Raw genomic sequence first — 22,701 nt, forward strand, 5'->3', positions numbered from 1 at the left:
CTGGCAGCACAAAATGCCAGCCGCACCATCCATCACTCCCTGAAAGGTTTCTGCTATCTCAATAGTTCTGGCCATCACTGCACCCGGGGTCTCTCAGACGGAGGAAGGAGGTAGGAGATACCTGGCCCTTATCCCCATATTCATTCAACAAATACTCAGAGTGCCTGCTCTGCACCAACCCCTGAGGAGAGTGAGAGCAGGAAATGCTATTCTGCCCTCAAAGTTTGCAATCTAGAGAAAAAGAGAAGTAAAATCACAATTTCAACACAGAGGGATAAGTGCTGTGATGGGGAAAAGCACAGGAGCCACAGCTGGCCATAAGGGAGACGTGGCTTACCTCTCAGAAAGCATGACAGGAAGGCAGTACCTCCACTGGATAAGAGGGGAGTGTTTCAGGCAGGGGGACAGCACGTGCAAAGGCCCTAAGTTGAGTGTGTCTTGGGTGCAGTGTGTGTGTGTGTGTGCACCGTGCAGGAAATGTACAGATTAGAATATGATGGCACTGGAGAATCAGACAGAGAACCCATCCCGCAGGGCCCTGCAGGCTTTTAAAGGCACTTGGGTTTCATTCTGGGGTGACAGGGAACCTCTGGATCAAATATCTATCTTAGAAAATTTACTTTGTTGGGAGAACAAACTGGAGGTGGTGAGAATGAGAGCAAGATCAGTGAGAAGGCTGTTCCACTTATCCAGGAGAGAGGCCCAGACCCAATGGTGGCCATGGGGATGGAGAGAGGGGATAGACTAGAGATACTAAGGAAGAAGAACTGAATGGTCCCAATGCCTGCAGGGTCCAGTCTAAACTCCCCTGGTCACCAGAGGCCTTCCTCACCTAGTCCACCTTCTTACCACGCTCACTTCCCAGCTTTCTGTGGAGCTCTGTTCTGGCCTTAGAGCCTCTAGGCCCCAAGCCAAAGCCTAGAGAACACAAATGAGTCCTTGCCTACCTGGAGAGCTGTGTATGTGTGACCTTGGGCAAGTCACAACATCTCTATGGATCTCAATTTCCCCCTTCACTAAATGAGGATACAAATACCTTCTTCACAGAGTTTGAGCACATTGTCTTCTGTTATTTTTTAGGATGATTCATTTTTGTGCCTTCCTTCTCCCCTAGACTGAGTTTTACTTATCTCTGTATCCCCAGTACCCAGCCAAGGAAACGTGAGCAACACACAACAACAGCCAACATGTACTGAACACTTACACCATCTGAGCTCAACACTGTACAGTCACTTTGCCATCTAGTCCTCAGAATGACCCTCTCACTTTGGCATTATTATTATTTCCATTTTGCCAATAAAATAATCAGGCCCAGAGGGGTTAAGTAAATTGCCTAAAGCCACCAAGATGGCAAGATTCAAGCCAAAGTCAGCCTGACTCCAAAGTCCCAGCTCTTTCCATTGCCCCATGCCAATTCCACATTTACAGATGGGCCCAGACAGGGGAGCAACCTGCTCAGATCAAGGAGGCAGACTAGAAACCGGTTCTCCAGAATGCTGGCCAGGGCTCCTACCTAACCTCAGAGACCCTGGGACAGCCTGGTGGAAAGGCCTAGTGTGAGGACTGCCTCTCTGCTTCTGGAGCATGGAAAGTTTCCTGGAGTACATAGGGTTCTCGAACCCTGTCCTGGGCTTGTGGGTGGTGGAAGTGGGGACCTCACATGCAGGGGCCTGGTCCCTTGGTCCCTTTTTCTCTTTTTCAAACCCACTACTAAGTTTTCTGGGCAGCATAGCATCTCCATTCTCTGGGCTAAACAACTGGTGGGTAGCCAGAATGTCAAGCCACTGATGTTGCTACCAAAAGTCAAGTGAATTCACGGGGTGGCAGGCCATGAGCTGTCCAGTAGACATGGCTTCACCTGGCCTGGTCAGTCACTGGAGGGTACTTTGGAACCCTGAAAACAATTCTGTGTGGGGGCACACAAAGACTTCTTCTTCTCCTTTTTTTTTTTTTTTTGAGAAAGGGAGAGAGGGGAAAGGGCAGAAGGGGCAGAGGGGGAGGGAGAGAGAGAATCTTAAGCAGGCTCCACGTCCAGCTCAGAGCCCAATGTGGAGCTCAGTCTCACAACCCTGAGGTCATGACCTGAGCTGAAATCAAGAGTCGGAGGCTTAAACGACTGAGCCACCTAGGCGCCCCTACACTTAAGCTGTATACAAAAAGTATGAGCCATACAGAAAAAGAAATAAATTGGGACTTCATGTTAGCAGATGAATATGGAAAAAGGGAATTTGGTTGTTCTATGTACTACTTCTATTCTTGTCACTTTTCTGTAAAATTGAATTTATTTTTAAATAGAAGTTTAGGGGCACCTGGGTGTACAGTCAGTTGAGGGATTGACTCTCAAGTCATCATCCCAGGGTCATGAGATTGAGCCCTGCGCTGGGCTCTGTCCTCCACAGTCAGCATAGGGTCTGTTTAAGATTCTCACTCCTTCTCCCTCTGCCCCTCCCAATTGTGCTTGCTCTCTCTCTCTCTAAAATAAACAAATAAACCTTTAAAATAGATAGATATATAGAAGTTTAAAATCACTGAAAAAGCAAGATGAAAAAGAATAAAATGCTTAGGAATAAATTTAACAAAAGCATACAACCTATACTCTGAAAACAACAAAACATCACTGAAAGAAATTAAAGAAGGGGCACCTGGGTGTCTCAGTCAGTTAAGCATCTGACTCTTGATTTTGGCTCAGGTCATGATCTCGGGGTTGTGAGATCAAGCCCTGCATAGGCCCCCACACTGGGTGTGGAACCTGTTTAAGATTCTCTCTCCCTCTGCCCCTTCCCCCCTCTAAAAAAAAGAAATTAAAGAAGACCTATGCAAATGGAAAGATGTCCCATATTCACAACTTAATATTGTTAAGAGGGCAATATTCCCCAAGGTGATATAGAGATTCATCTCATCTCCCCCATCAAAATCCCAGTGGTGTTTTTTTTAGAGAAACTGACAAGCTGATTCTAGAATTCACATGGAAATGCAAGGGACCCAGAATAGCCAAAACGATCTTGAAAAAGAAGGACAAAGTTGGAAGACTCACACTTCCTGATTTCAAAACTTACTAGAGGACTACAGGAATCAAGACTGTATGGTATCAGGTGCCTCGGTATCTCAGTCGGTTAAGTGTCCAGCTCTTGGGTTCAGCTCAGGTCATGTTCTCATGGGTCATGAGATTGAGTCCCATGCTCAGTGGGGAGTCTGCTTCAAGATTCTCTCTCTCTCCCCTCCCCCTGCTCGCTCTCTCTCTCAAATAAATAAATAAATAAATCTTAAAAAAAAAAAAAAGACTGTGTGGTATTGGCAGAAGACAAAGCTAAAGATCAATGGAATGGAATAGAATTAAGAACCCAGAAATATGGGGCACCTGGGTGGCTCAGTCATTAAGCGTCTGCCTTCAGCTCAGGGCGTGATCCCAGGGTCCTGGGATTGAGCCCCACATCGGGCTCCCTGCTCCACTGGGAGCCTGCTTCTTCCTCTCCCACTCTCCCTGCTTGTGTTCCCTCTCTCACTGGCAGTCTCTCTCTCTGTCAAATAAATAAATAAAATCTTAAAAAAAAAACAGAAATAAATGTTCATGGTCAAGTGATTTTTAACAAGGGTGCCTAGAAAATTCAGTGGGAAAAAAACCCTTTTCAACAAATGGTGCTGAGATATTTGGATATCCTTATTCAAAAGGATGACTCTGGACTCCTTTATACCATATACAACAATTAACCCAGAACCAAACACATATAAAAGCTATAACTATAAAACTCTTTAAAGAAAATATAGGATAAATCTTTGTGACTTGGGACTAGAAAATCTTTCTTAGATACGACACCAAAAGCACAAACAACAAAAGAAAACAAATTAGATTACATCAAAATTAAAAATTTTATGCTTCAAAGGACAATCCCGAAAGAGTGAAAAGACAACCCACAGACTGAGAGGAAATATTTGCAAATCACAGATCTGATAAGGAACTTGTATACAGAATTACAATGAAAAGATAACCCATTAAAAATGGGCAATGGATTTGAAGACATTTCTCCAGAAAAAATATACAAATGACCAAGAAGCACATGAAAAGATGCCTGACATCATTAGTCATTAGGGAAATGCAAAATCAAAACCACAATGAGATCCCACTTTGTACCCACCAGGATGGCTATAATAAAAAAGACAGATAATAACAAGTCCTGCAAGGAGGTGGGAGAAATTGGAATGCTCACACACTACTGGTGGGAATCTAAAATGGTGCAGTCACTTTGGAAAACAGCTGGTGGTTCCTCAAAAGGTTAAAAAGTTACCTACTGTGTGATTCAGCAATTGCACTCCTAGGTATATTCCCAAGAGAATGGAAAACATATGTTCATACAAGAATTTGTCCATGAATGATCACAGAAGCATTTTCAGAATAGTCCAAAAGTGGAAAGCACTCAAATGTCCATCAACTGATGAATGGATAAACAAAACGTGGTCTATACACACAATGGAATGTAGCCATGGAAAGGGATGAAGTGCTGACACACACTGCAGTGTGGATGACTTTGAATACACTATACTGGGTGAAAGACACCAATGACAGAAGAGTACGATTCATGTGAAATGTCAAGAACAGGAAAATCCAGAGACAGAACTAGATAGCTGGGTGCCTAGGGCTGAGGCAGGGGGATGGGGGAGTGACAGCTTAGGGGGTTGCAGTTTCTTTTTGGGGTGATGAGAATGTGCCAAAATCGATTGTCATGATGATTACACAACTCTGAACATAGTAAAAACCATTGCATTTTATACTTTAAATGGCTGAATTGTATGGTATGAGATTTATATCTCAACAAAGCTGTTAAAAAAAATCGAACAGGGAAGCCACAGATTGGGAGAATATTCACAGTATGCATATCTGAAAATAGACTTGTATCCAGAATATTTAAGGAATTCCTACAGATCAGTAAGAAAAAGACCGACAACCCAATTAAAAAATAAGCAAAAGACTTCAAATGAGGATTTCCAAATGGCTAATAACAGAAAGATACTTAATTTCCTCAACCATCAGGGAAACGCAAGCTGAACCCACAATGAGAAACCACCGTGTGATCACCAGAATGGCCACGAGTAAGAAGACTGACGATACCAATGCGCTGGCAGCATGAGGAACATTATCCCCAGATGCTGGGGGTGGAAGTACGTATTACTTCAACCGCTTTGAAAACCTATTCAGCAGTTCCTAATAAAGCTGAAAGTGTGCTTACTCTATAACCAACAATTCCAGTCTGGGTAGATACTGAGGAGAAGTAAGTGCTCATGTTCCCTAAAGATACGTATGAGAACATTCGTAGCAGCTTAATAATAGCCTGAGCTGGAAACAAGCTAAATGATCATTAACAGGGGGTGGTACAGGCACACAAAATAATACTGATATGAATGAAAACTTGGATGAATCTCACATATTGTATTGCGCTAAAGAAGCCAGACACAAAAGAATACATGATTCATGATTCCGTTCATATGAGGTCCAATGACAGGCTGAACCAATCGAATGTGATGGAAAGCAAAATAGTGGTAACCTCTGGACGGTGACATGGACTGGGGACGGGCACAGAGGCGTCTTCTGGGATGATGACAATGTTCTACCTGAGTGGTAGTTACAAGCGCACGCACACACATGCACACGCACATTAAAAATTTAAGCCCTACCGTTAAGATTCATGTATTTAACTGTATGTAAGTTATAAACGTTTTTTAAAAAAGAAAGCAGGAGGCGTCTGGGTGGCTCAGTCGTTAAGCGTCTGCCTTCGGCTCAGGGCGTGATCCTGGAATTCTGGGATCAAGCCCCATATCAGGCTCCTCCACTGGGAGCCTGCTTCTTCCTCTCCCACTCCCCCTGCTTGTGTTCCCTCTCTCGCTGGTTGTCTCTCTGTCAAATAAATAAATAAAATCTTTAAAAAAATAAATAAAAAAAATAAAAAAGAAAGTAGCTCTCTGAGGTCCGTGTGTGAGGGAAGACAAGTACTGCTTCCCCCACTGCTTCGTGTCTCCTCCAAGCCCTTCATTTAAAGTCAAACTCCTGGGCCTGGAGTTCATGGTCTAGCCTACCTCCACACCTGACTGCTCAGTCTGTGTACCGGGGCTTCTCCAGGATGAGCATGCATCATCTGTAGGACTTACTCAAGCCTAGATCGCTGGGCCCGCCTCCAGAGCTTCCATTCGGGAGGCTGGGGATGGGGCTGGATAATTTTCATTTCTCCCATGCTCCCAGGTAATGCTGCTGCTGCGGGCTCTGGAACCACACTTTGAGCACCACTGCTTTACAGGAATCCTGTTTTCAGCCTCTGTGTCTGTGTTCTGTGCTTCTGGGATCTAATCCATATCTTGTTCATCTTTTAAAGCTGCTTCAAATGCCACCTCCATCATGAAGCCCTCCTGGGTTACTTTAGCAATCAGTCTAGGGGTCTTTCAAGTATCCTACAGCCTCCAGAACTCTGGGGTCACAGCCTGAAGGGAACCACCTTGATCTCTGAATGTCTCTGAAGTTTCATATTTTAGCTTAAGAATTAAGGCATATTTTGCCTTATTCTCTAAAATATATCTATGTGTGATTTAATTTGCTTAAAAATAATGGGGCACCTAGGTGGCTCAGTTGGTTAAGCGGCTACCTATGGGNATATATATATATAAAGCAAAGCAGAAGCTCTTAGAAAATGTGCCCTGTTGGACACCTACTACATACCTCAGGCAGGGTTATGTGTATCCCAGCCTGAAAAGCAATGACTGCAAAATTTTGCATTGTTACGCTATGTACTTACTCCATGTGTTTCTGTTACCTTCTCTCCAATTACGCAGAGAGCAGACTCTGTCTCATTCACTTAAGTTTTACCCTTAGATTGACCCAGCTTTGTTCATAACTATGCTGAATGAATGTTTTTAAACCATATATTTTTAAAGCTTCTGGGTATCTGTGCACGGCCAGGGTTGGCGACCAGTGTTCTACAGGAAGCTTATCTTGAAGGGGCAGGGAATCACAAGAACTCATGCTGAAGGGACTTTATGGGGTCATCGGTGGGTCTCAGATGTTACTGCCATCAGCATCACCTGGAGGGTTCATTAAAACACAGATGGCCAGGCCCTATCCCAGAGTTTCTGATTTCACAGTTGTGGGGTGGGGCCCAAGAATATGCATTTCTTACAAGTTCCCAGGTAACGCTGGTGCCACTGGTTTGGGGACCACACTGAGAGAAGTACTCATTTAGTTGACTATTTCTCACACTGTGCTCCATGGAGCCCCAGGGTTAAGGGAGGTAGAGGCAGAGCCCAAACTTTGACCTCTACCCACCTTTGAACCAAAGCATCTCTGCTTTCAGGTAGTCTTCATATTGGGGTTCCAGGTAAAATTCCATTTGAAGACAAGCTTCTATGGCTAAAAATGTCTGAGTCCCACTGGCCATCTCAGGGTGAGGGATTAAAAGCAGAAGAGACTTTCCAGGGGTACACAGAGAATTTTCTCCCCCTGAACTGAATGAGCAGGGAAGAGCCACAAACCTGGGTAGGAACCCCTCTCCTGAGAACTCCCCAATATAGCTACTACAGTCATACTTCCCAATACGGAGAGCTCACCTCCTCCCTGGCAGTTCAGGTAGAAAGAAAGCACATTTTCTCACACCGAACTGAAATCTGTCTCTTTCTGGGTCCACAAAGATCAATGATCTCACTCCGCCTTGGAAGAGCCAGCAAAGACTTAGAAACAGAGCCCTCTCCACTCAATTAAAGCTTACTTCTTAATGTTGTCTGCGGACAGGGGCTCAAAGATAAAAGTAAGAGACTGATACAAAATCTTCCTAGCTCCATACAACGTCCCCAGCATGAGGCTACCGAGGAGTTTGGTCTAGGTTAACCTCCTGGTTGCCCAGCATCATCCCCTCCCAAAAACCCACCAGACCAACCTTACCCAAAACTCCTTCACTGCATCTGCCCTGCTCAAGTCCTCAAGGCTCCCAAATTCCTGCACCTCCCTTTTAAAAGGCCTTGGGGCATGGTATTCAGGCTCTCCCTGAAGACCAGCTCTCCAGCTACTTCTGGTACACCCACACTCCCAAGCCCTCCACTCTATTCACCTGTTCCTGCTGCTCCTATCCATCAGAAGGCCTGTTCCTACTTTCTGTCCATCAATGCCATCTCAATGTCCTCTCTTCCAGGAAGCCTTCCGTGACTTCATTTCTCCTGCTCACACTGATTTTCCCCTCCTAAGGCTCCTTACACCCAAACAGACTGTTCTGCTTCAATTTATTTCCTCCCCTTCTTGGGGCTCTGGAGTCAGATGGCCCTGTCTCTACTTCCTACTGGCTGTGTGACCTTGGGCAAGTCACTCATCTCTCTGAGACTCAGTTTTGGACTCATTCAACGGTCTGAGAAATATCTACTGAGCACAGAGTGTGTACAATTAAATGACAGAACGTATGTAAATTGTCAACCACACAACAGGTCAGCAGACGCTCACTACCACCCCTCCTCTACAGCGTCAGGTACACCGGACACCAGCTAGAACGAGAAGCCAGAGCTGTCTGGGAGAGGAAAGATGGCACTGGGATGGGGGCAAACTGATAGCACCCAACTCAGATAAATTCATAAACTCGACACTGAATCCCTCCAGTTCCTGCACTTGCCCCAGTCCTGTCAGTGCTAAGGCCACAACTGAATCACACAGGCGTGCAGTGATAAGGGAGGGCTGTCCTGTTCCTCTGAGCGGTCTGAGAAATCTGGCTCTGTCCTGGACATTCCTGATGCCCTTTCAGGTGGCTACCACACTGAGCAAGGTGTGTGCGGGAGGTGCTATCAGTGGGAAGATTCAGGGAGGATCTGAGAAGCTGCGCGTCTGCCTTTCTGCACTGCATTCTCCTAATAACTCCTCCTTTAGTCCCTCTGACCCTTTCACAAAAACCTGCCAGGCGGGGCACCTGGGTGGCTGGTTGGTTAAGGGTCCGACTTCAGCTCAGGTCATGATCTCATGGTCCTGGGATCAAGCCCTGGGGCCTGGGATCGAGCCCTGCCCCGTTGTTATCATCATCCTTGTGGTTGTTGTTGGGCTCCCTGCTCAGTGGGGAGCCTGCTTGCCCCTCTCCCTCTGTCCCTCCTCCCATTCTTGCATGCTTTTCTCTCTCCTTCTCAAATAAATTAAAAACAAAACAAAACAAAAACCAAAAACCTGCCAGGCCCCAGGCACCTGAGGGCCCTCTCCCCACCCCACACATTCCCTCGGGGAAATCCAGGCCACTCCAGGGGCTTCAGTTAATATCGCCACACTAATCACTTCTGGTGCACATCCTGTGCCCTGCTCATCACTGGGACGTCCTTCCCCCACCCCTCACACCTCACAAGACCCACAATAAACTCATCACCCCTGTGCCTAGCCTGACCCCCTCCAGCACTTGCTGCTCTGGTGAGTCACCAAGCCAGAAATCTGAGGTCAGCCTGGACCGTTCCCTGCCTCTCCTGCACCCCACAGCCAGCCTATCACCAAGCACATGGTCCTCCACTCTGCCTGCAGCACTCCAGTCCAGTGTCACCTCCTGCTGGAATCACCCAATGGCCTCCCCACAGACCTTCAGCGGATCAAACCCACCCCTCAACACGCCTCATGGGGCTCTGCCCCTCACCTCTCACCACTCCGTCACTCACGCACATGCTCCAGCTATGCGGCATTTCTTTAAGATCCCAAACGCACCAATCTCTACCTAGACTCCAGACCTCTGCACATGCTGATCCCCTTGCCAAGCACAAGCCTTCCTCACCTGGCCAACTGCTCCCCATCCTTCAGGTCTCGGCTTAGACACACTGCCTTTGGGAATCCCTCTCCAACCCCCAGAAGCCTGGGGCGGGGGCCTCCTCGGAAGCTCTCAGGCTCAGTATGCCCCTACCATTGTACTAATATTGTCCCTTTTGTGCCTCTCTCCTTCCTAGACTGTCGGTTCCTGAAGGACAAGGACCCAGTACCCAGCACATAAGAGGTGCTCAGGAAATAGTTCTGGCTGAAGAAGTGGTAAGACTGCTGAAAGTTTGACCCTGCCATCACTCATTCATCAGATATTTACTGAGCCCTGATGGTGTACCAGGCCTCACAAGACACTGGAATGGGACCAGTCAAGTTCTTTGTCCTCAAAGAGCTCTGAGTTTAGTGAGGGAGATAAGACAGTAAATAAGCCTCTGAGAACAGCCCCAAAATAAATGAAGCAAAGTGAACAGAATGGAAGAGAGATAGACAACTCAGTAATCAAGACTCCACTTACAGGAAGGGACAGAGGGGTGAGACAGAAAGCCAGCAAGGACGCAGAAGACTCAAACAGCACCGCTGACCAGCCTGACCTAAGTGACATCTATAGGACACCCACCAGCTAGAGCAGAAAACACATTCTTTTCAAGCACACATGGAACATTCTCCAGGATATACTATAAGCCAGGCCATAAAACAAATCTCAATAAATTTAAAACCACACAAGTACATTCTCCAACCATGACAGAATTAAAAATCAGCAGCAGGCGGAAATTTGGGAAACTCACAAATAGTTGGAAATGGAACAACATAATTTTAAATAACTCATGGGTCAAAGAAGAAATCACAAGGGGAATTAGAAAGTATTTGGAACTGGACAAAAATGAAAATACAACATGAGTAAATAAATACATAAATTAGATGATTTTAGATAAAGTTTCTGTGAAGAAAATAAAATGGAGTATGAGATGGTGCAGACGAGGAGGCACAGCTGTGGTTCCTTACCCTCCCCCAGCATCCACTCCAGCATCCACACGCTTGCCATGGCCTCACTATGAGGGAGAGCAGATCCCTGTCCCTTGTCTTTGGGCGAGGCCTTGATACTTGCTCTGGCCAATGGGATGTGGACAGAAATGATGTGCCAGTCATGAGACTGAATCTCGGAAGCCCTCTGGTGTTTCTGCTTGCTCTCTGCCATCACCATGGGGAGAGCCTTCCCTGATTGCCTGCTGTCCCGTCAACCTGGGTCCCAGAATGAACACATAAGAAGTACAGCCACTGAGTTGAACCCAGCTTTGACCAGTTGACTCCCAGCTGACCCAGACTGTATTTTCCCCAAACAGCTCATAACAATATCTCCTATCTCATATGGTCATTATGCAATGTAGGCTTGATATTTCTCCCATTGATGCTGGAAACTATATCCCCTCCCCTTGAACTTGGGTAGACCTTTGTGACTGTCTCCACTAACAGAATATGGTGGAAGTGGTGCTATGCGACTTAAGCCTGGATCATACAAATGCCACACACTTCCTCCCAGTTCTCTCTTGGGACACTGAGTCTTGGAAAGCAGCCACCATGCTGTGAGGAAGCCCAAACTGCCCATGCAGAGGGACCACATGGAGAGGCCAGGAGTAAGTGTTCTGGCCAACAGCCCAAATGAGGTCTCAGACAATAGCCAGCAATAAACACCAGCCATGAATGATGACACTTAGGGTGATTCTAACCTTTGGTCATCAAGTTGCCCTTAGTCTTGAAGTCCTGCCCAGACACTGGGGACCAGAGACACACTCTCCCCACCTTGCCCTGTCCAAACTCCTGGCCCAAAGAATTTACAAGCATAATAACATGGTTGTTCTATGCCACTAAATTTTGGGCACCACTGCTTTGAGCTGACACCAGAATGAGAAGGAGGAACTGGCTATGAGAAGATCGGGAGTAGGACATTGCAGTGGCAAGAAAAGCATGTGCGAAAGCCATGCAATGGAAATTCATTTGTATTATGTTAAGAAGAGCGGGAAGGCCCAGAGTGGCTGAAGTGAACAACAAAAGTGGTAGGAGGCAGTGCCAGAGAGGTAGACAGGGATCAGATCATGTTGGGTCTCTTAGGGGAGGGAGCTTCTCTTGGCAAATCAGATGGTGATAACTTCCAGGGTTACCTCTCCCAGTCGGCAGACTGGCTTCTGAAAAGGCCTTCAATGCCTTAGCCCAAAGGAGGAACCCATGCTAGGAATTTTCAACTTTTGCTAGGAAGGGATTTTTTTTTTTTTTTTAGATGAGAAAACAGAGCATTGAAGATGTCCACAGGATATAACTATTCAAGGTCTATAACGAATCACTATATATAAGAAAAAGCATAAACGCCATGGCCTGGCATTTTAGGTACTTGGTTTTTGGACCAATCATCTGACCCCCAATTCCACTTCCAACCTGCCTTTTCAAACTTATCCATGTTATAACCATGTGTGACGGTGCACCGTTCTCCAGACATATCATGTACCTTCAGGCCTGTGAGCATTTCCATGCTGACCACCTGCCTTATGTGCCCTCCTCCATCAGGCTCCTTCAAAATCCACCTTAGGGGCACCTCTTCTGTCAATCTTCTTAGATACCCACAAGGGGAATCTCCCTGCCCCATGCTCCCGCAGATTTTGCACAAAACTATAATTGTGCAAATTATACTTACCATGGAGTAGCATAACTGACTGTTTACCTATCTATTTCTCTTCCCTACTCTAGGCTTTTACCACCACAAATAAGAGATACCTATTCAAGGGCAGATTCTGGGCCTTATTTATCTTTGGGGCTTGAAGGCCCATTTCAGTGCCATAGGCACTGTAAAAATCCTGTGATGTCCCCTCCAAAAGGAATAAGCCAGGTGGATAGACGGTTAGATGGATAGATGGATGGATGGATGGATGGATGGATGGATGGATGGATCGATGTGTGGATGGGTGGGTGGATGGGAGGATGGGAGGATGGGAGGATGGGTAGATGAGTGGGTGGATTTGTGGATGGATGGATGGATGGATGGATGGATGGATGGATGGATGGATAGATGGTTGGAAGGATGGGTAGACCTCTAAATAGTGGATGAATTGAGAGGGGGTAAGAATGGGAGCACAGATGTGCCATAAGGGGGCACAGATAGATTAAAGGGCAGATGAGTGATTGAAAAGCTGACTACATGAGTGGGTGAGAATTTGATTATACAGATAGATGGGCAGGGGGATGAATATACGACTGGGTTCCTGGAAGGATGGGAGGGAGTCTTTAAACCAGAAGTCAGCAAACCTTTTCTGTAAAGGGCCACACAATAAATATTTAAGGCTTTGCGGACTGTATACAGTCTCAGTTATATATTCTTTACCTCTTTTTTTTTTTCAAATTATATATTTGACAAGGTCTATATCCAGAATATGTCGAAAACTCTTACATCTATTTTTCTCAAGTACAGTTGATGCATCTTCTTTACCTTTTTCACAAACATTTAAAACATATAGGGGCGCCTGGATGGCTTAATTGGTTAAGTGGCTAACCTCAGCTCAGGTCCCGATCTCAGGGTCCTGGGAAGGAGCCCCATGAGTCAGGCTCCATGTTCAGCAGGGAGTCTGCTTCTCCCTCTCCCTCTGCCCCTCCCCCTACTCAATCCCCTCCCCAAATAAATAAATAAATCTCTAAAAAAATAAGTAAAATAAATAAAACATATAAAATCCATTCTTAGTTAATAGGCTATGTATGCAAAACAGGATCTTGACCATTAGGATTCAATTTTGGATGACCAGAACTTTTAGTCATCACTGAGTTAGCTCTGCCTACCAGTTCACAAGTACAGGGTTGAATCCCAAACATAGAAGGCCAGAGGCCACCGAATTCCCCCCTCAAAACAGCATAATGGAGCTAGGGACCTTTCTAACTGGGGAGGTTCACAATGCATGGTCAGCCCTTCCCATCACTGGGCAGCCTTGGGATTTCAATAGCAACAAATCTATAAAGAGGAATTCTGAGAGATAACCTGCCAATCTTAGCACTCAGAGATGGATCCAGACTGGGAGTGGTGGAGAACGTCATGGAGTTTATGGGTCTCCTTTAGACTCATGTCCCTGGCTAGGACTTGGAGTCACACTGGGGCTTTTCTGCCTCTTCTGTCCCCATACACACTGATGTCATAAATGTAGCTCTGGACCACAATTTCCCAAAACTAGCTTATGAGTTGTGACTTTTATGGGCTCTTTTTTTTTCTCCTCAGGATATTATTATGGATTACCAGCGGTTTCAGCATCTTTCCAACTGGCAGGAAGCAGTGCAAACACAGATGGAAGTTTCCCAGTTAAAACCCTCTTAACAAAGTCATAAAACAAAAAGCCCAGCCTCTCTGTCGTGCTGCCAGCTCAGAGGCAAGTGAGAGAGCAGAAAAAAACAGAAGAGGGACTCTTCCTGCCCTTCCTAAAGAGATGTTTTAGGTGTAAGAGGGTGGTACATTTCATACCTGAGGGCTTTTGAGTTTAATAATGAACACAAAGCTCTCATCCTAAAGGGAAAAAATGAGGGGCTGGGCACACAGACCAGAGTAGTGCTCTGTCCTGCTTCTGGGGACCTGGGTGCCCCTGCTCACATAGCAGTGTGACACTAGGGTGATGTCACTGACAGGGGACCTCAGCTGCATTCAGCAGGAGGCCTGGCTTGGTGCTGGGTGCTCTGCTGCATCCAGAGGGGCCCTTGCCACAAAGAACTCCAAAGGCAGTTGGAAGACACAGGATTAACACATGACAATGCACTGGGAGAACAGGGTGTTCACCCTGGCTCAGTCACTTTCTCTGGGCCTCCATATCACCACAGACAAAATGTCCCGGGTGGACATTCCTAGATCTCATGTTCTTGGATAGATGTGGTGAACGATGCAAAACAGTGTGGAATCAGATGCTAAACTACCAGGGGACTGGAAATGGCTTAGAGACCTCAAGGACCAGGTGCCCTTGATGTTCCTTCACTTCCCACATCTCTGCTGTACCCTCTTCCCTCATCCCTCCTTATGACTCATCTCAAAAGTCACCTCCTCAGGGAAGTCTGCCGAGATTCCCCCAGGTTGTCAGTCCATCCCCCCGTGCTCCAGATGATTTCTCATTTACTAATCTGTCTCCTTCGCTGGCCAGAGAGCTCCTGGGAAAGGGCCTGTCTGATCTGACTTTCTATTTCTCAGCTCTCGTCACACAGCAAGTGTTCAAAAAATGTTTGTTGAACTGAACTGAACTGACTGCAAAGGGAGACCTTCCAGGCAGTTTTGTGGGTTGGAAAGGGTGGCAGCGCCTGATACCCAGGCAGTCTCCAAGTCTGGCCTCCTGTCCTCTGAAAGTCCAGAGGATTTCCTCTCTACTAGCTCAGGTGTTATTGCCCCAGTGCTGGGACGACTGAGAAAGCTTCTCCTTACCCCAGCTGCTCTGTCACTGTGCTAACATATCTTCTTCTCCATACGGACCTGAACATACATATACATGTATACACCCCCCCCCACATGCATGCACCCACACACGTACACTCACACACACACCTAAACTCGCACACATAGCAATGACCTAGAACTACACCAGTCCTCCTTCTGCCTTCTTCAACAAGAGGGCTGAGGAAACTGCAAACATCCTTCCAGAGCCTTAGCATATCCCCCTATACACCCGGTTCAGGCAGAGCGATATACGCATGGAAAGCACAGTGCTATTCACTCCCTGAAGCACATGAATCAGGAGACAGACGTCCACAAAAACCCTTGGTGGACATCTGTCTGCTGCCAAGCCTCTGTTCATCGAAATCACCTCTGTCTCTTCACTGCTTTTCTGCCTCTTGTATCACAGCCTTGTAAAGGGGCAATTAGTTTTAGACAATGGAAAGGATTAACTCACCAGATGTAAGTGCTGGAGCATCTCCACGTATCTACAGAGGGAAAGAGGGTTGAGTTTGCATTAATTCCCAACCTGCTTAAGCCAGGGAGGGGTGATGTTCTGTTAACAGGCTCAAGGCCACAGGCAGCTGCTTGGGGACTCACGCTTTCTCCGAAGACAGCAGTTCCTGTGCGATGACATGGGCTCTAGACTGTCCTTCCATCTGCAAGAGAGAACAGAGTGATCAGGCGGGACAGCACCAAGTCAGAGACCCCCACCTCCACAAGCATGGAGTTTACAGACGGAACTGCAAACTGCTGGAGGCAAATTCCATGTACTTTTCAGCCCACTCCCTGGCACTCACTACCTGTTGAGATCTTCAACCTCACGGCACCTCGGTTTCCTTATCTGTAAATGTGGATACTGAAAGCATCTAACTCAGAAGGCTGTTGAGTTAATGCTCAGAACACTGCCAAACACACAGTAAGTGCGCACTAGGTGGCCGCTCTCACGACTGTGATCTTGGCATCCACAGGCTTAGCAACCTTGAACCACGCGCATTTCTCCACATACAGAGAGGGCTCTTACTTCTTGCTTTTGCATGTGCTGTCCCCTTGGTGTCCTTTTCCCCTTTTCTGCCTGGCTAATTCCTAGTTATCCTTTAAGACTTAGCCATGGTATCCATCACCTCTTCCAAGGAGCCTTTTTTGATCACCTGCCTGAACCAGCTGGATTAGGTATCCTTTCTGGGGCATCCTCCTCTAAGGATACCAAGTATGTCTCTCCTGGAGGGCAGGAACCATAAATTTCACCCCTGCACGAGCAGTGCCTTGCTTTTGTTGACTGAAAGAATGAATGAGTGAATAAAAGAATGAATAAATGTTCATTCCACCTGGGAAGTACTAACTGTCCTGGCTGACCTCAGGGGGTGAGCCCTTTAACCCATTGAGGCCCAACTTCTGCACCTGTAAGATTTGGGAATAACTGAGATTATGTCTATAAACAGGAAAGGATGGGCGGGGGCTGAGGCAGATGCCTGGGCCTTCTGCCACAAGCAGGCCCCTCCTCTGTGGCCCTGAACCTGCCAGATATCAGACACAGCTGCTGGCTGGGATCCAGAAGAGCAAAGACACTATGGGGCAGCCTGACAGAACAGACGGCAGACGCGAGGAACGTGTAGGCAAGACTGGGGGTGGGGCGGCCCCCAGTGGAGCAGAGGGCACTTGGATGGGACACCTGGCTTCTGATTCCAGCTCCACCAGTACCTCCTGGTACAACTTGCAAAAGTCACTTTCTAAGGCTGGGCCTCAGTGTCCCCATGTGTGAATAAAGTGACCTCTAAATTCTGTTCTATGCAGAACTTATGTGTGACTAAATTTGAGGAGCCATTGGTCAAGTGAATGATCTACTCTAATGACCAGAAACTCACTACCTGTTAAGAGAGCAACTACACAGTGTTTCACTTAAGAGCACAGACTCTGGAACTAGGCAGTATGGGCTCAATTCCTGTTTCTGCCTTTTACTAGTTGAATTAGCCCTTCTATACTTCAGTTTTCCTATCTGTAAAATGGGCACAACAGAATAAGGGTACTTAACACCTGCATATTGTGCAGACTAAATGACTGTATTACAGAGAGGTATCTATCTCTTGTCTATGCGTCTATCTAGATATCTCTCACATGGAATAGTGTCTAGTGCACAGTAAGCCATACAGAAGTAATGGCAATCGTTATCTTTGTGGTTTTCGTTACTGAGGTAGGAATCAGGGACTGAACCAAATGCTCAGGGATGGAATAAAAAAAAATAATTCACAGGGTTAAGTAGGGGAGAGGTCTCAACTGCAAAATGAAGGCTGAGCCACTCCTCTGAGAGTAGAAGTTGAGGCAGTGGAAAGAAAGCAAAGGGACTCTGGGACGAAGCATATCCAAGTTCAAATTCCGGCTCCCTCGTTGTGTAATTGTATGGTGGCTGGCAAACTGTTTCCTTTGAGCTTCAGTTTTTTCATCCGAAATATGGAGGAGAATAATCAGCCCAATTTCGTGCACGGGTCTTTTTTCTTTTTAAAAATTTTATTTATTTGAGAGAAAGAGATAGAGCACGAATGGGGGTGAGGGAAGAGGGAGAAAGCAGGCTCCTTGCTCAGCAGGGAGCCCAGGCAGGGCTTGATTCCAGGATCCCGGGACCATGACCTGAGCTGAGGGCAGACGTCCAACTGAGTCACCCAGGTGCCCCTCATGCACTGGCCTTTTTGATGATACATTCGTGACTCAAGGCCTTTATACTTGCTGTTCCCTCTGCATGTGATGCTCCTTCCCAGATCTCATTCTTACTTTCTGACTTTTTCAGATCAAACGTCACATCCTCAGTGTGGCCATCCATGACCACCTGACCTGAAGATCACCCGAAGTCATCCTCTATCCCAGGGTTTCTCAGCTTTGGCACTACTGACATTTTAGACCAGGCGGCTTTGGTTGCAGGGGCTGTCCTATATACTGTAGGGTCATTAATAGTATCCACGGCTTCTCCTCACTGGATGACAGGAGCCACCCCCACCCCAAGTTGGGACAGCTGAAAATGTTTCCAGACATTGCCAAATGTCCTCGGGGGGAGCAAAATCTCACCCCTTGGTGAGAGCCACTTGTTATGACCGTTCATCTTGCTGTGCTCCTCTTCATAGCAGCCACACTACCTGATGCCATCCTTGCACATGGGAGATGTTCAATCAACAACTGAATAAATAAATGAAATGAGATACAGTGCCTGGCACACAGTAGGTATTCAATAAATGAGTTCCCGTCTCTAGCTGTTTCATCCCTAATAGTTGCCTGGCTAAGAAGCAAAGTATTTTTGGAGATTTCATTCTCTCCAAGGCCACCCAAATAGGGCAGAACTTGGGCCCTCGTTCAGTCTCCCTCCTGCATCTCACTGCTGCTTCTTGGTGGGCTGTCACAGCACCCATGGAGCAGGAGGGGAAATAGCGAGGCCTGCAGAGGCCTCCAGTCTCACCTGGCCTCCGGCCCTCCCACAGGCGCCGAATCGTGACTCACCATCTGCCTTCTGCATCTGCAGGGCTAGTGTGGGGCTCTGTGGACAAGAGAAGCTCACTCCTCCCAAGCAGGGGCTCCTGCAGAGTCCCACATGTGAAAAGGCTTTGTAAACAAAACTCTTGCAATGGAAAAAATATTCTGCCAGGACGAGCCTTAACAGGTAAGAAACCCTGTGGTCAAGCTTCCATCAAGAGAATGACTTTGTGGAGAAAGGACAGGGGTCAGGAGATCTCAAGCTTGGGTTCTTCCCCTATAAAATGAAGACAAGCTGACCTCCTATCTCCCAGGGGCCTGTGACTCAATGATCACTTGTCATCCAGCATGACGCTGAGAGCTTGTGCTCTGATGTCAGAAGACCCGGGTTCAAATCTCCACCCCTTCCTACACCTATGCCCTTGAACAGGTGATTTCTCTTCTCTGAGTCCCATCTGTAACACAGAGCCAGTAGTAGTAGTAGTAGTAGTAGTAATAATAATAATAATAATAATAATAATAATACCTACTTAATAACAGCTAGCATTCATTGAACACTTAGTATGTGCTAAGAATGGCTCTAGCTTTTTACGTGTGTTCTCACTGAATCCTCCCAATAATGTATGAGCAAGGTATTATTCTTATTATCTCCATTTTGCAGATGAGGAAACTGGGGCACAGATAAATTCTAACCTTTGCCCAAAGTTACTGCTAGTAAGTGGGAGAGCCAAAATTCAAAACCAGGTAGTCCAGCTTCAAAAACCAAGCACTTAGCAGTGCATCTGGCACATAAGCACTTGGTGATAAATGGCATCTCTGCTCATTATAGATGGCAGGGGTTTTCAAGTTGGAAACACCTATCCTTCACCTGTACTGGAAAGGTGGTAGCAGGAGTCTGGCACTCCAGGGGGAGCCCAGGCTAGACCTGTGACTAGGTTCTCTCTAATCTCTGACCCTTGGAGCAGTGCCTACCATGCTACACAGGAAAGAGAACTAGGCTGGAAGTCAGGATGCCTGGACCCACATCCCAGCCAGGCCACGAGTGGCTATGTGACTGAGGGCAAGCCCTCTTCAGATGCCTCCATGTCCTCATCCTGAAGATGGGGTCAGCACTCCCACCTGCCAGGACGAGACGATGAGAAGATGGATGGGAGTGGTCAGGCCCACCCCAACTTTTGGAGTTGTCACCATTACCATTGTTTCAATCTCAAAGCTGTCAGGGGCAGACTTCTGGTAGGGCTAGGGCACGGGCCACTCTGCACGTCCTTCCCAACCCCTCCTGCCAGACGGGCAGACTCTGGGTGGGACGCATGGGGCCGTCCTGCTTTAGTGACTCTGCTGATGATGGATGTGTCTTCACCAGCCGGATAAGAAGGGGGCCTGGCAGGCCATGTGCCCGAGGCTCTCCTCAGAAGCTGCTACTGGGCGTTGCCCAACCGGGCCATTTAATATAGATGTTTGTTTAACCAGGAAATGAACTCCGAGGTTGACGGCAGTGTCCAGGGACAGACTTCTGGGAACAGGGTTCCTCCCAGAAGTGTGGGGGCTGGGGGCGCCAGGGCCTGCGCTATCGTGTTTCTCAGGCTGACGCTGTGGGTGTTGTATCAGGCCACCACTGGCCCCTCTGCCCAAGGCCGAGGCAGCTTATCTTCCCAGTTCCCCAGGGCCGCCCAGTCCTGCACTTCCTCCCCAGGCCCCAGGCAAACCAGCCAGTCAACCCAGGCTATTCTGGGACCAACCTGGGAGGGCTAGTCCTTCTTTAGGGACCCTCCTGGTAGCAGTCACAGAAAGAGCTAGAAGTCCTAGTCCTCTGTCTCCATGCCTCAGTTTCTCCAGCTATTACATGCAGGTGCTTAGCTTCCTTCTAGAAGAGCAGTTCCCCAACCGTGGCCTGAGAACCTCTGGGGTTCTGTCTCCCTTTTTTGACTACTTCTCTGGGAAGCTAGCCCAAACAACAATTCCAACAGCCTGAGCACAGAGGTGGCCAGGAGAATCCAGCTGTCTTCTAGGAAGCTAGACGTTATGAATATTTGCAAAAATGGAAAAACAATGTTATGCTTCTAAGTTTTTTTGAAAAGTTATTTTTCATAAAAAATGCCATTTATTTTAACATGCAATGGACCTATTACTGTTATTCTTAAATGAATTAAAAGATGTTTAAAAGTTTTCTCAATGTTACCTTTTCATGTGGCAAATACTGACTGATGAAATTCACAGAAACACAAACTCTATGGGGTCCTCAATCATTTTTAAGAGGAGAGAGAGGTGTGAGACCAAAAGGTTTTGACAACTGCTGTTTTAGAGGCTGTTGCAAAGCTCATACAGGATTTTAAGTGGAAAAGCTCATCTCAGTGAAGAGCCACAGAGGAGGGAGGCATCGTTATCACTGTGTAATAGTCATAGTAATAATTATTATTATTGTGAAAAGCAGGCCAACAAACCCCCGGCTTTATGGCCTAGCCCTCAGGAGGGTCCCAAGTAGGCCCAGGAGCCACACGTTCCTTCTCCACAATGTCCTACTTGGCAGAAGTCGAAAAAATCATCTCAAAAGCTCCTGGTTTCTCACCACCTTTCCTATTTCCAGGACTCCTGGGTTCACATCTGCTCTGCCTTTAAACAGCCACCTCTTTCCTTCCATGCTTTTCTCTGTCAGCCTCTGGTCAAGCCCCATGTCCTGGGTCTTCGTGCTTGGCTCGGTTCTCCCTATCTGTGGTTACCAGGGCACTCCACTCTCCACACCAGGACCCTCTGCCTCTCAGCTCCTTGACGACTCCTTCTCCAATGACTTTTGCCACATGTACATCTACTCCACTTAGCCTGGGCCTTCTCCACACTCAGAACTTCCCTACTTTGGAAGTGATGAGCTTTCTGGTCACCATCTTGGACCAGAGCTCCTAGCATCCCTCAACTGAACTTGTCTCTTAGCTCTTTGGGAGCTCCAGTCTTTCACCTACTCCAATCCATCCTAGGTCATGGTGGCCACCTTTTGCTGTCACTTACAGCCCTGAGTGCCTCTTATGGTTCCCTAGCATTTGCAGAAAGGACTCATCATCCAGAATGATGCTGAGAGCCCCTGCTCTGGTGTCGGAAGACCTGGGTTCAAATCCTGGACTCCACTCCTTCCTACACCTATGCCCTTGAACAGGTGATTTCTCTTCTCTGAGCCTCATCTGTAACGCAGCTGCAATAATAATAATAATAATAATAATAATAATAGCTACTTCATAATAGAACAGCTAGCATTCATTGAACACTTATTATGTGCTAAGAATGGCTCTAGTTTTTTACATATATTCTCACTGAATCCTTCCAACAACCTATGAGCAAGGTACTATTCTTATTATCTCCATTTTGCAGATGAGGGAAATGAGGCAAAGGTAAGTCCTACCCTTTGCCTGTGATTCAGCCTAGAGACCCTTTCCGGACACCTCTCCTGCATTCCTCCATGCCCCACGGAACACAATTTTACACCTTGTTTTTCCCTACCTCTGGGCCTTTTCAGTTCCTGCAGGTCCCTGTGCCGGAACTTCCCTACGATCTCTGGAAGTGTCTCTAAGTCACACACTAACCTTGAGGGGTTGCAGAGCCCCAAGGCAGGCATCCTGATGCTCTGGATTTGCCAGCCTCCTCAGCCACATAGCCCATTGAAAGAAAAGTCCACCCAGAAGTGGGGAGGGACTGCCTTCTATGGCTGTGTCAAGCCCTGGGGAAATCCTGAGAGGGTCCCAGTGAGGGGGCTTGCTGGAGTGTTCCGAGGCCACATCTGGAGAAAGGAGAATGCTCAGGACTCGCAAGTGTCACCAGACTCTTGGAGAGTGCTGTCTCCAAAGTTCCTCCAGGCACCACCATCACACACATTGTCTTTCCCCTGGGAATCAGGTCAGGGTGTCCAGCACAGCCTTCAGTGGCCACTGGGAAATTCAGAGACAGGGGCTCGGGGAGGCATGGCTCATTTTAATCCCAGCTGTCAGCTGTGCTCCCACAGGAGGCAGAGAAGGGATAGAGTTGGTGAAAGAGAGGGGCGCCTGGGTGGCGCAGTCGTTAAGCGTCTGCCTTCGGCTCAGGGCGTGATCCC

At 47.2% G+C, this 22,701-nt stretch overlaps 1 protein-coding gene and 1 long non-coding RNA gene across 3 annotated transcripts in view; one reads left to right on the forward strand and one right to left on the reverse strand.

Moving 5' to 3' along the window:
• Positions 1-10,003, forward strand: part of LOC105238279 — a 34,821-nt gene extending 24,818 nt beyond the window's left edge. The window contains exon 5 of the long non-coding RNA XR_004624781.1: positions 9,925-10,003. This is a non-coding gene — a long non-coding RNA (uncharacterized LOC105238279). The remainder of the gene's footprint in view (positions 1-9,924) is intronic.
• FGD5 (FYVE, RhoGEF and PH domain containing 5) overlaps positions 1-22,701 on the reverse strand; it is a 118,887-nt gene that overhangs the window by 35,546 nt on the left and 60,640 nt on the right. For both annotated transcript variants that reach the window (XM_034658816.1, XM_002920680.4), the window contains exons 4-5: positions 15,771-15,829; positions 15,628-15,658 (exon numbers count right to left, since the gene is read on the reverse strand). In XM_034658816.1, the coding sequence (XP_034514707.1) occupies positions 15,628-15,658; positions 15,771-15,829 (90 nt within the window). The remainder of the gene's footprint in view (positions 1-15,627; positions 15,659-15,770; positions 15,830-22,701) is intronic.

This window comes from Ailuropoda melanoleuca, chromosome 4 (assembly GCF_002007445.2).
Source record: "Ailuropoda melanoleuca isolate Jingjing chromosome 4, ASM200744v2, whole genome shotgun sequence".
NCBI lineage: Eukaryota > Metazoa > Chordata > Mammalia > Carnivora > Ursidae > Ailuropoda > Ailuropoda melanoleuca.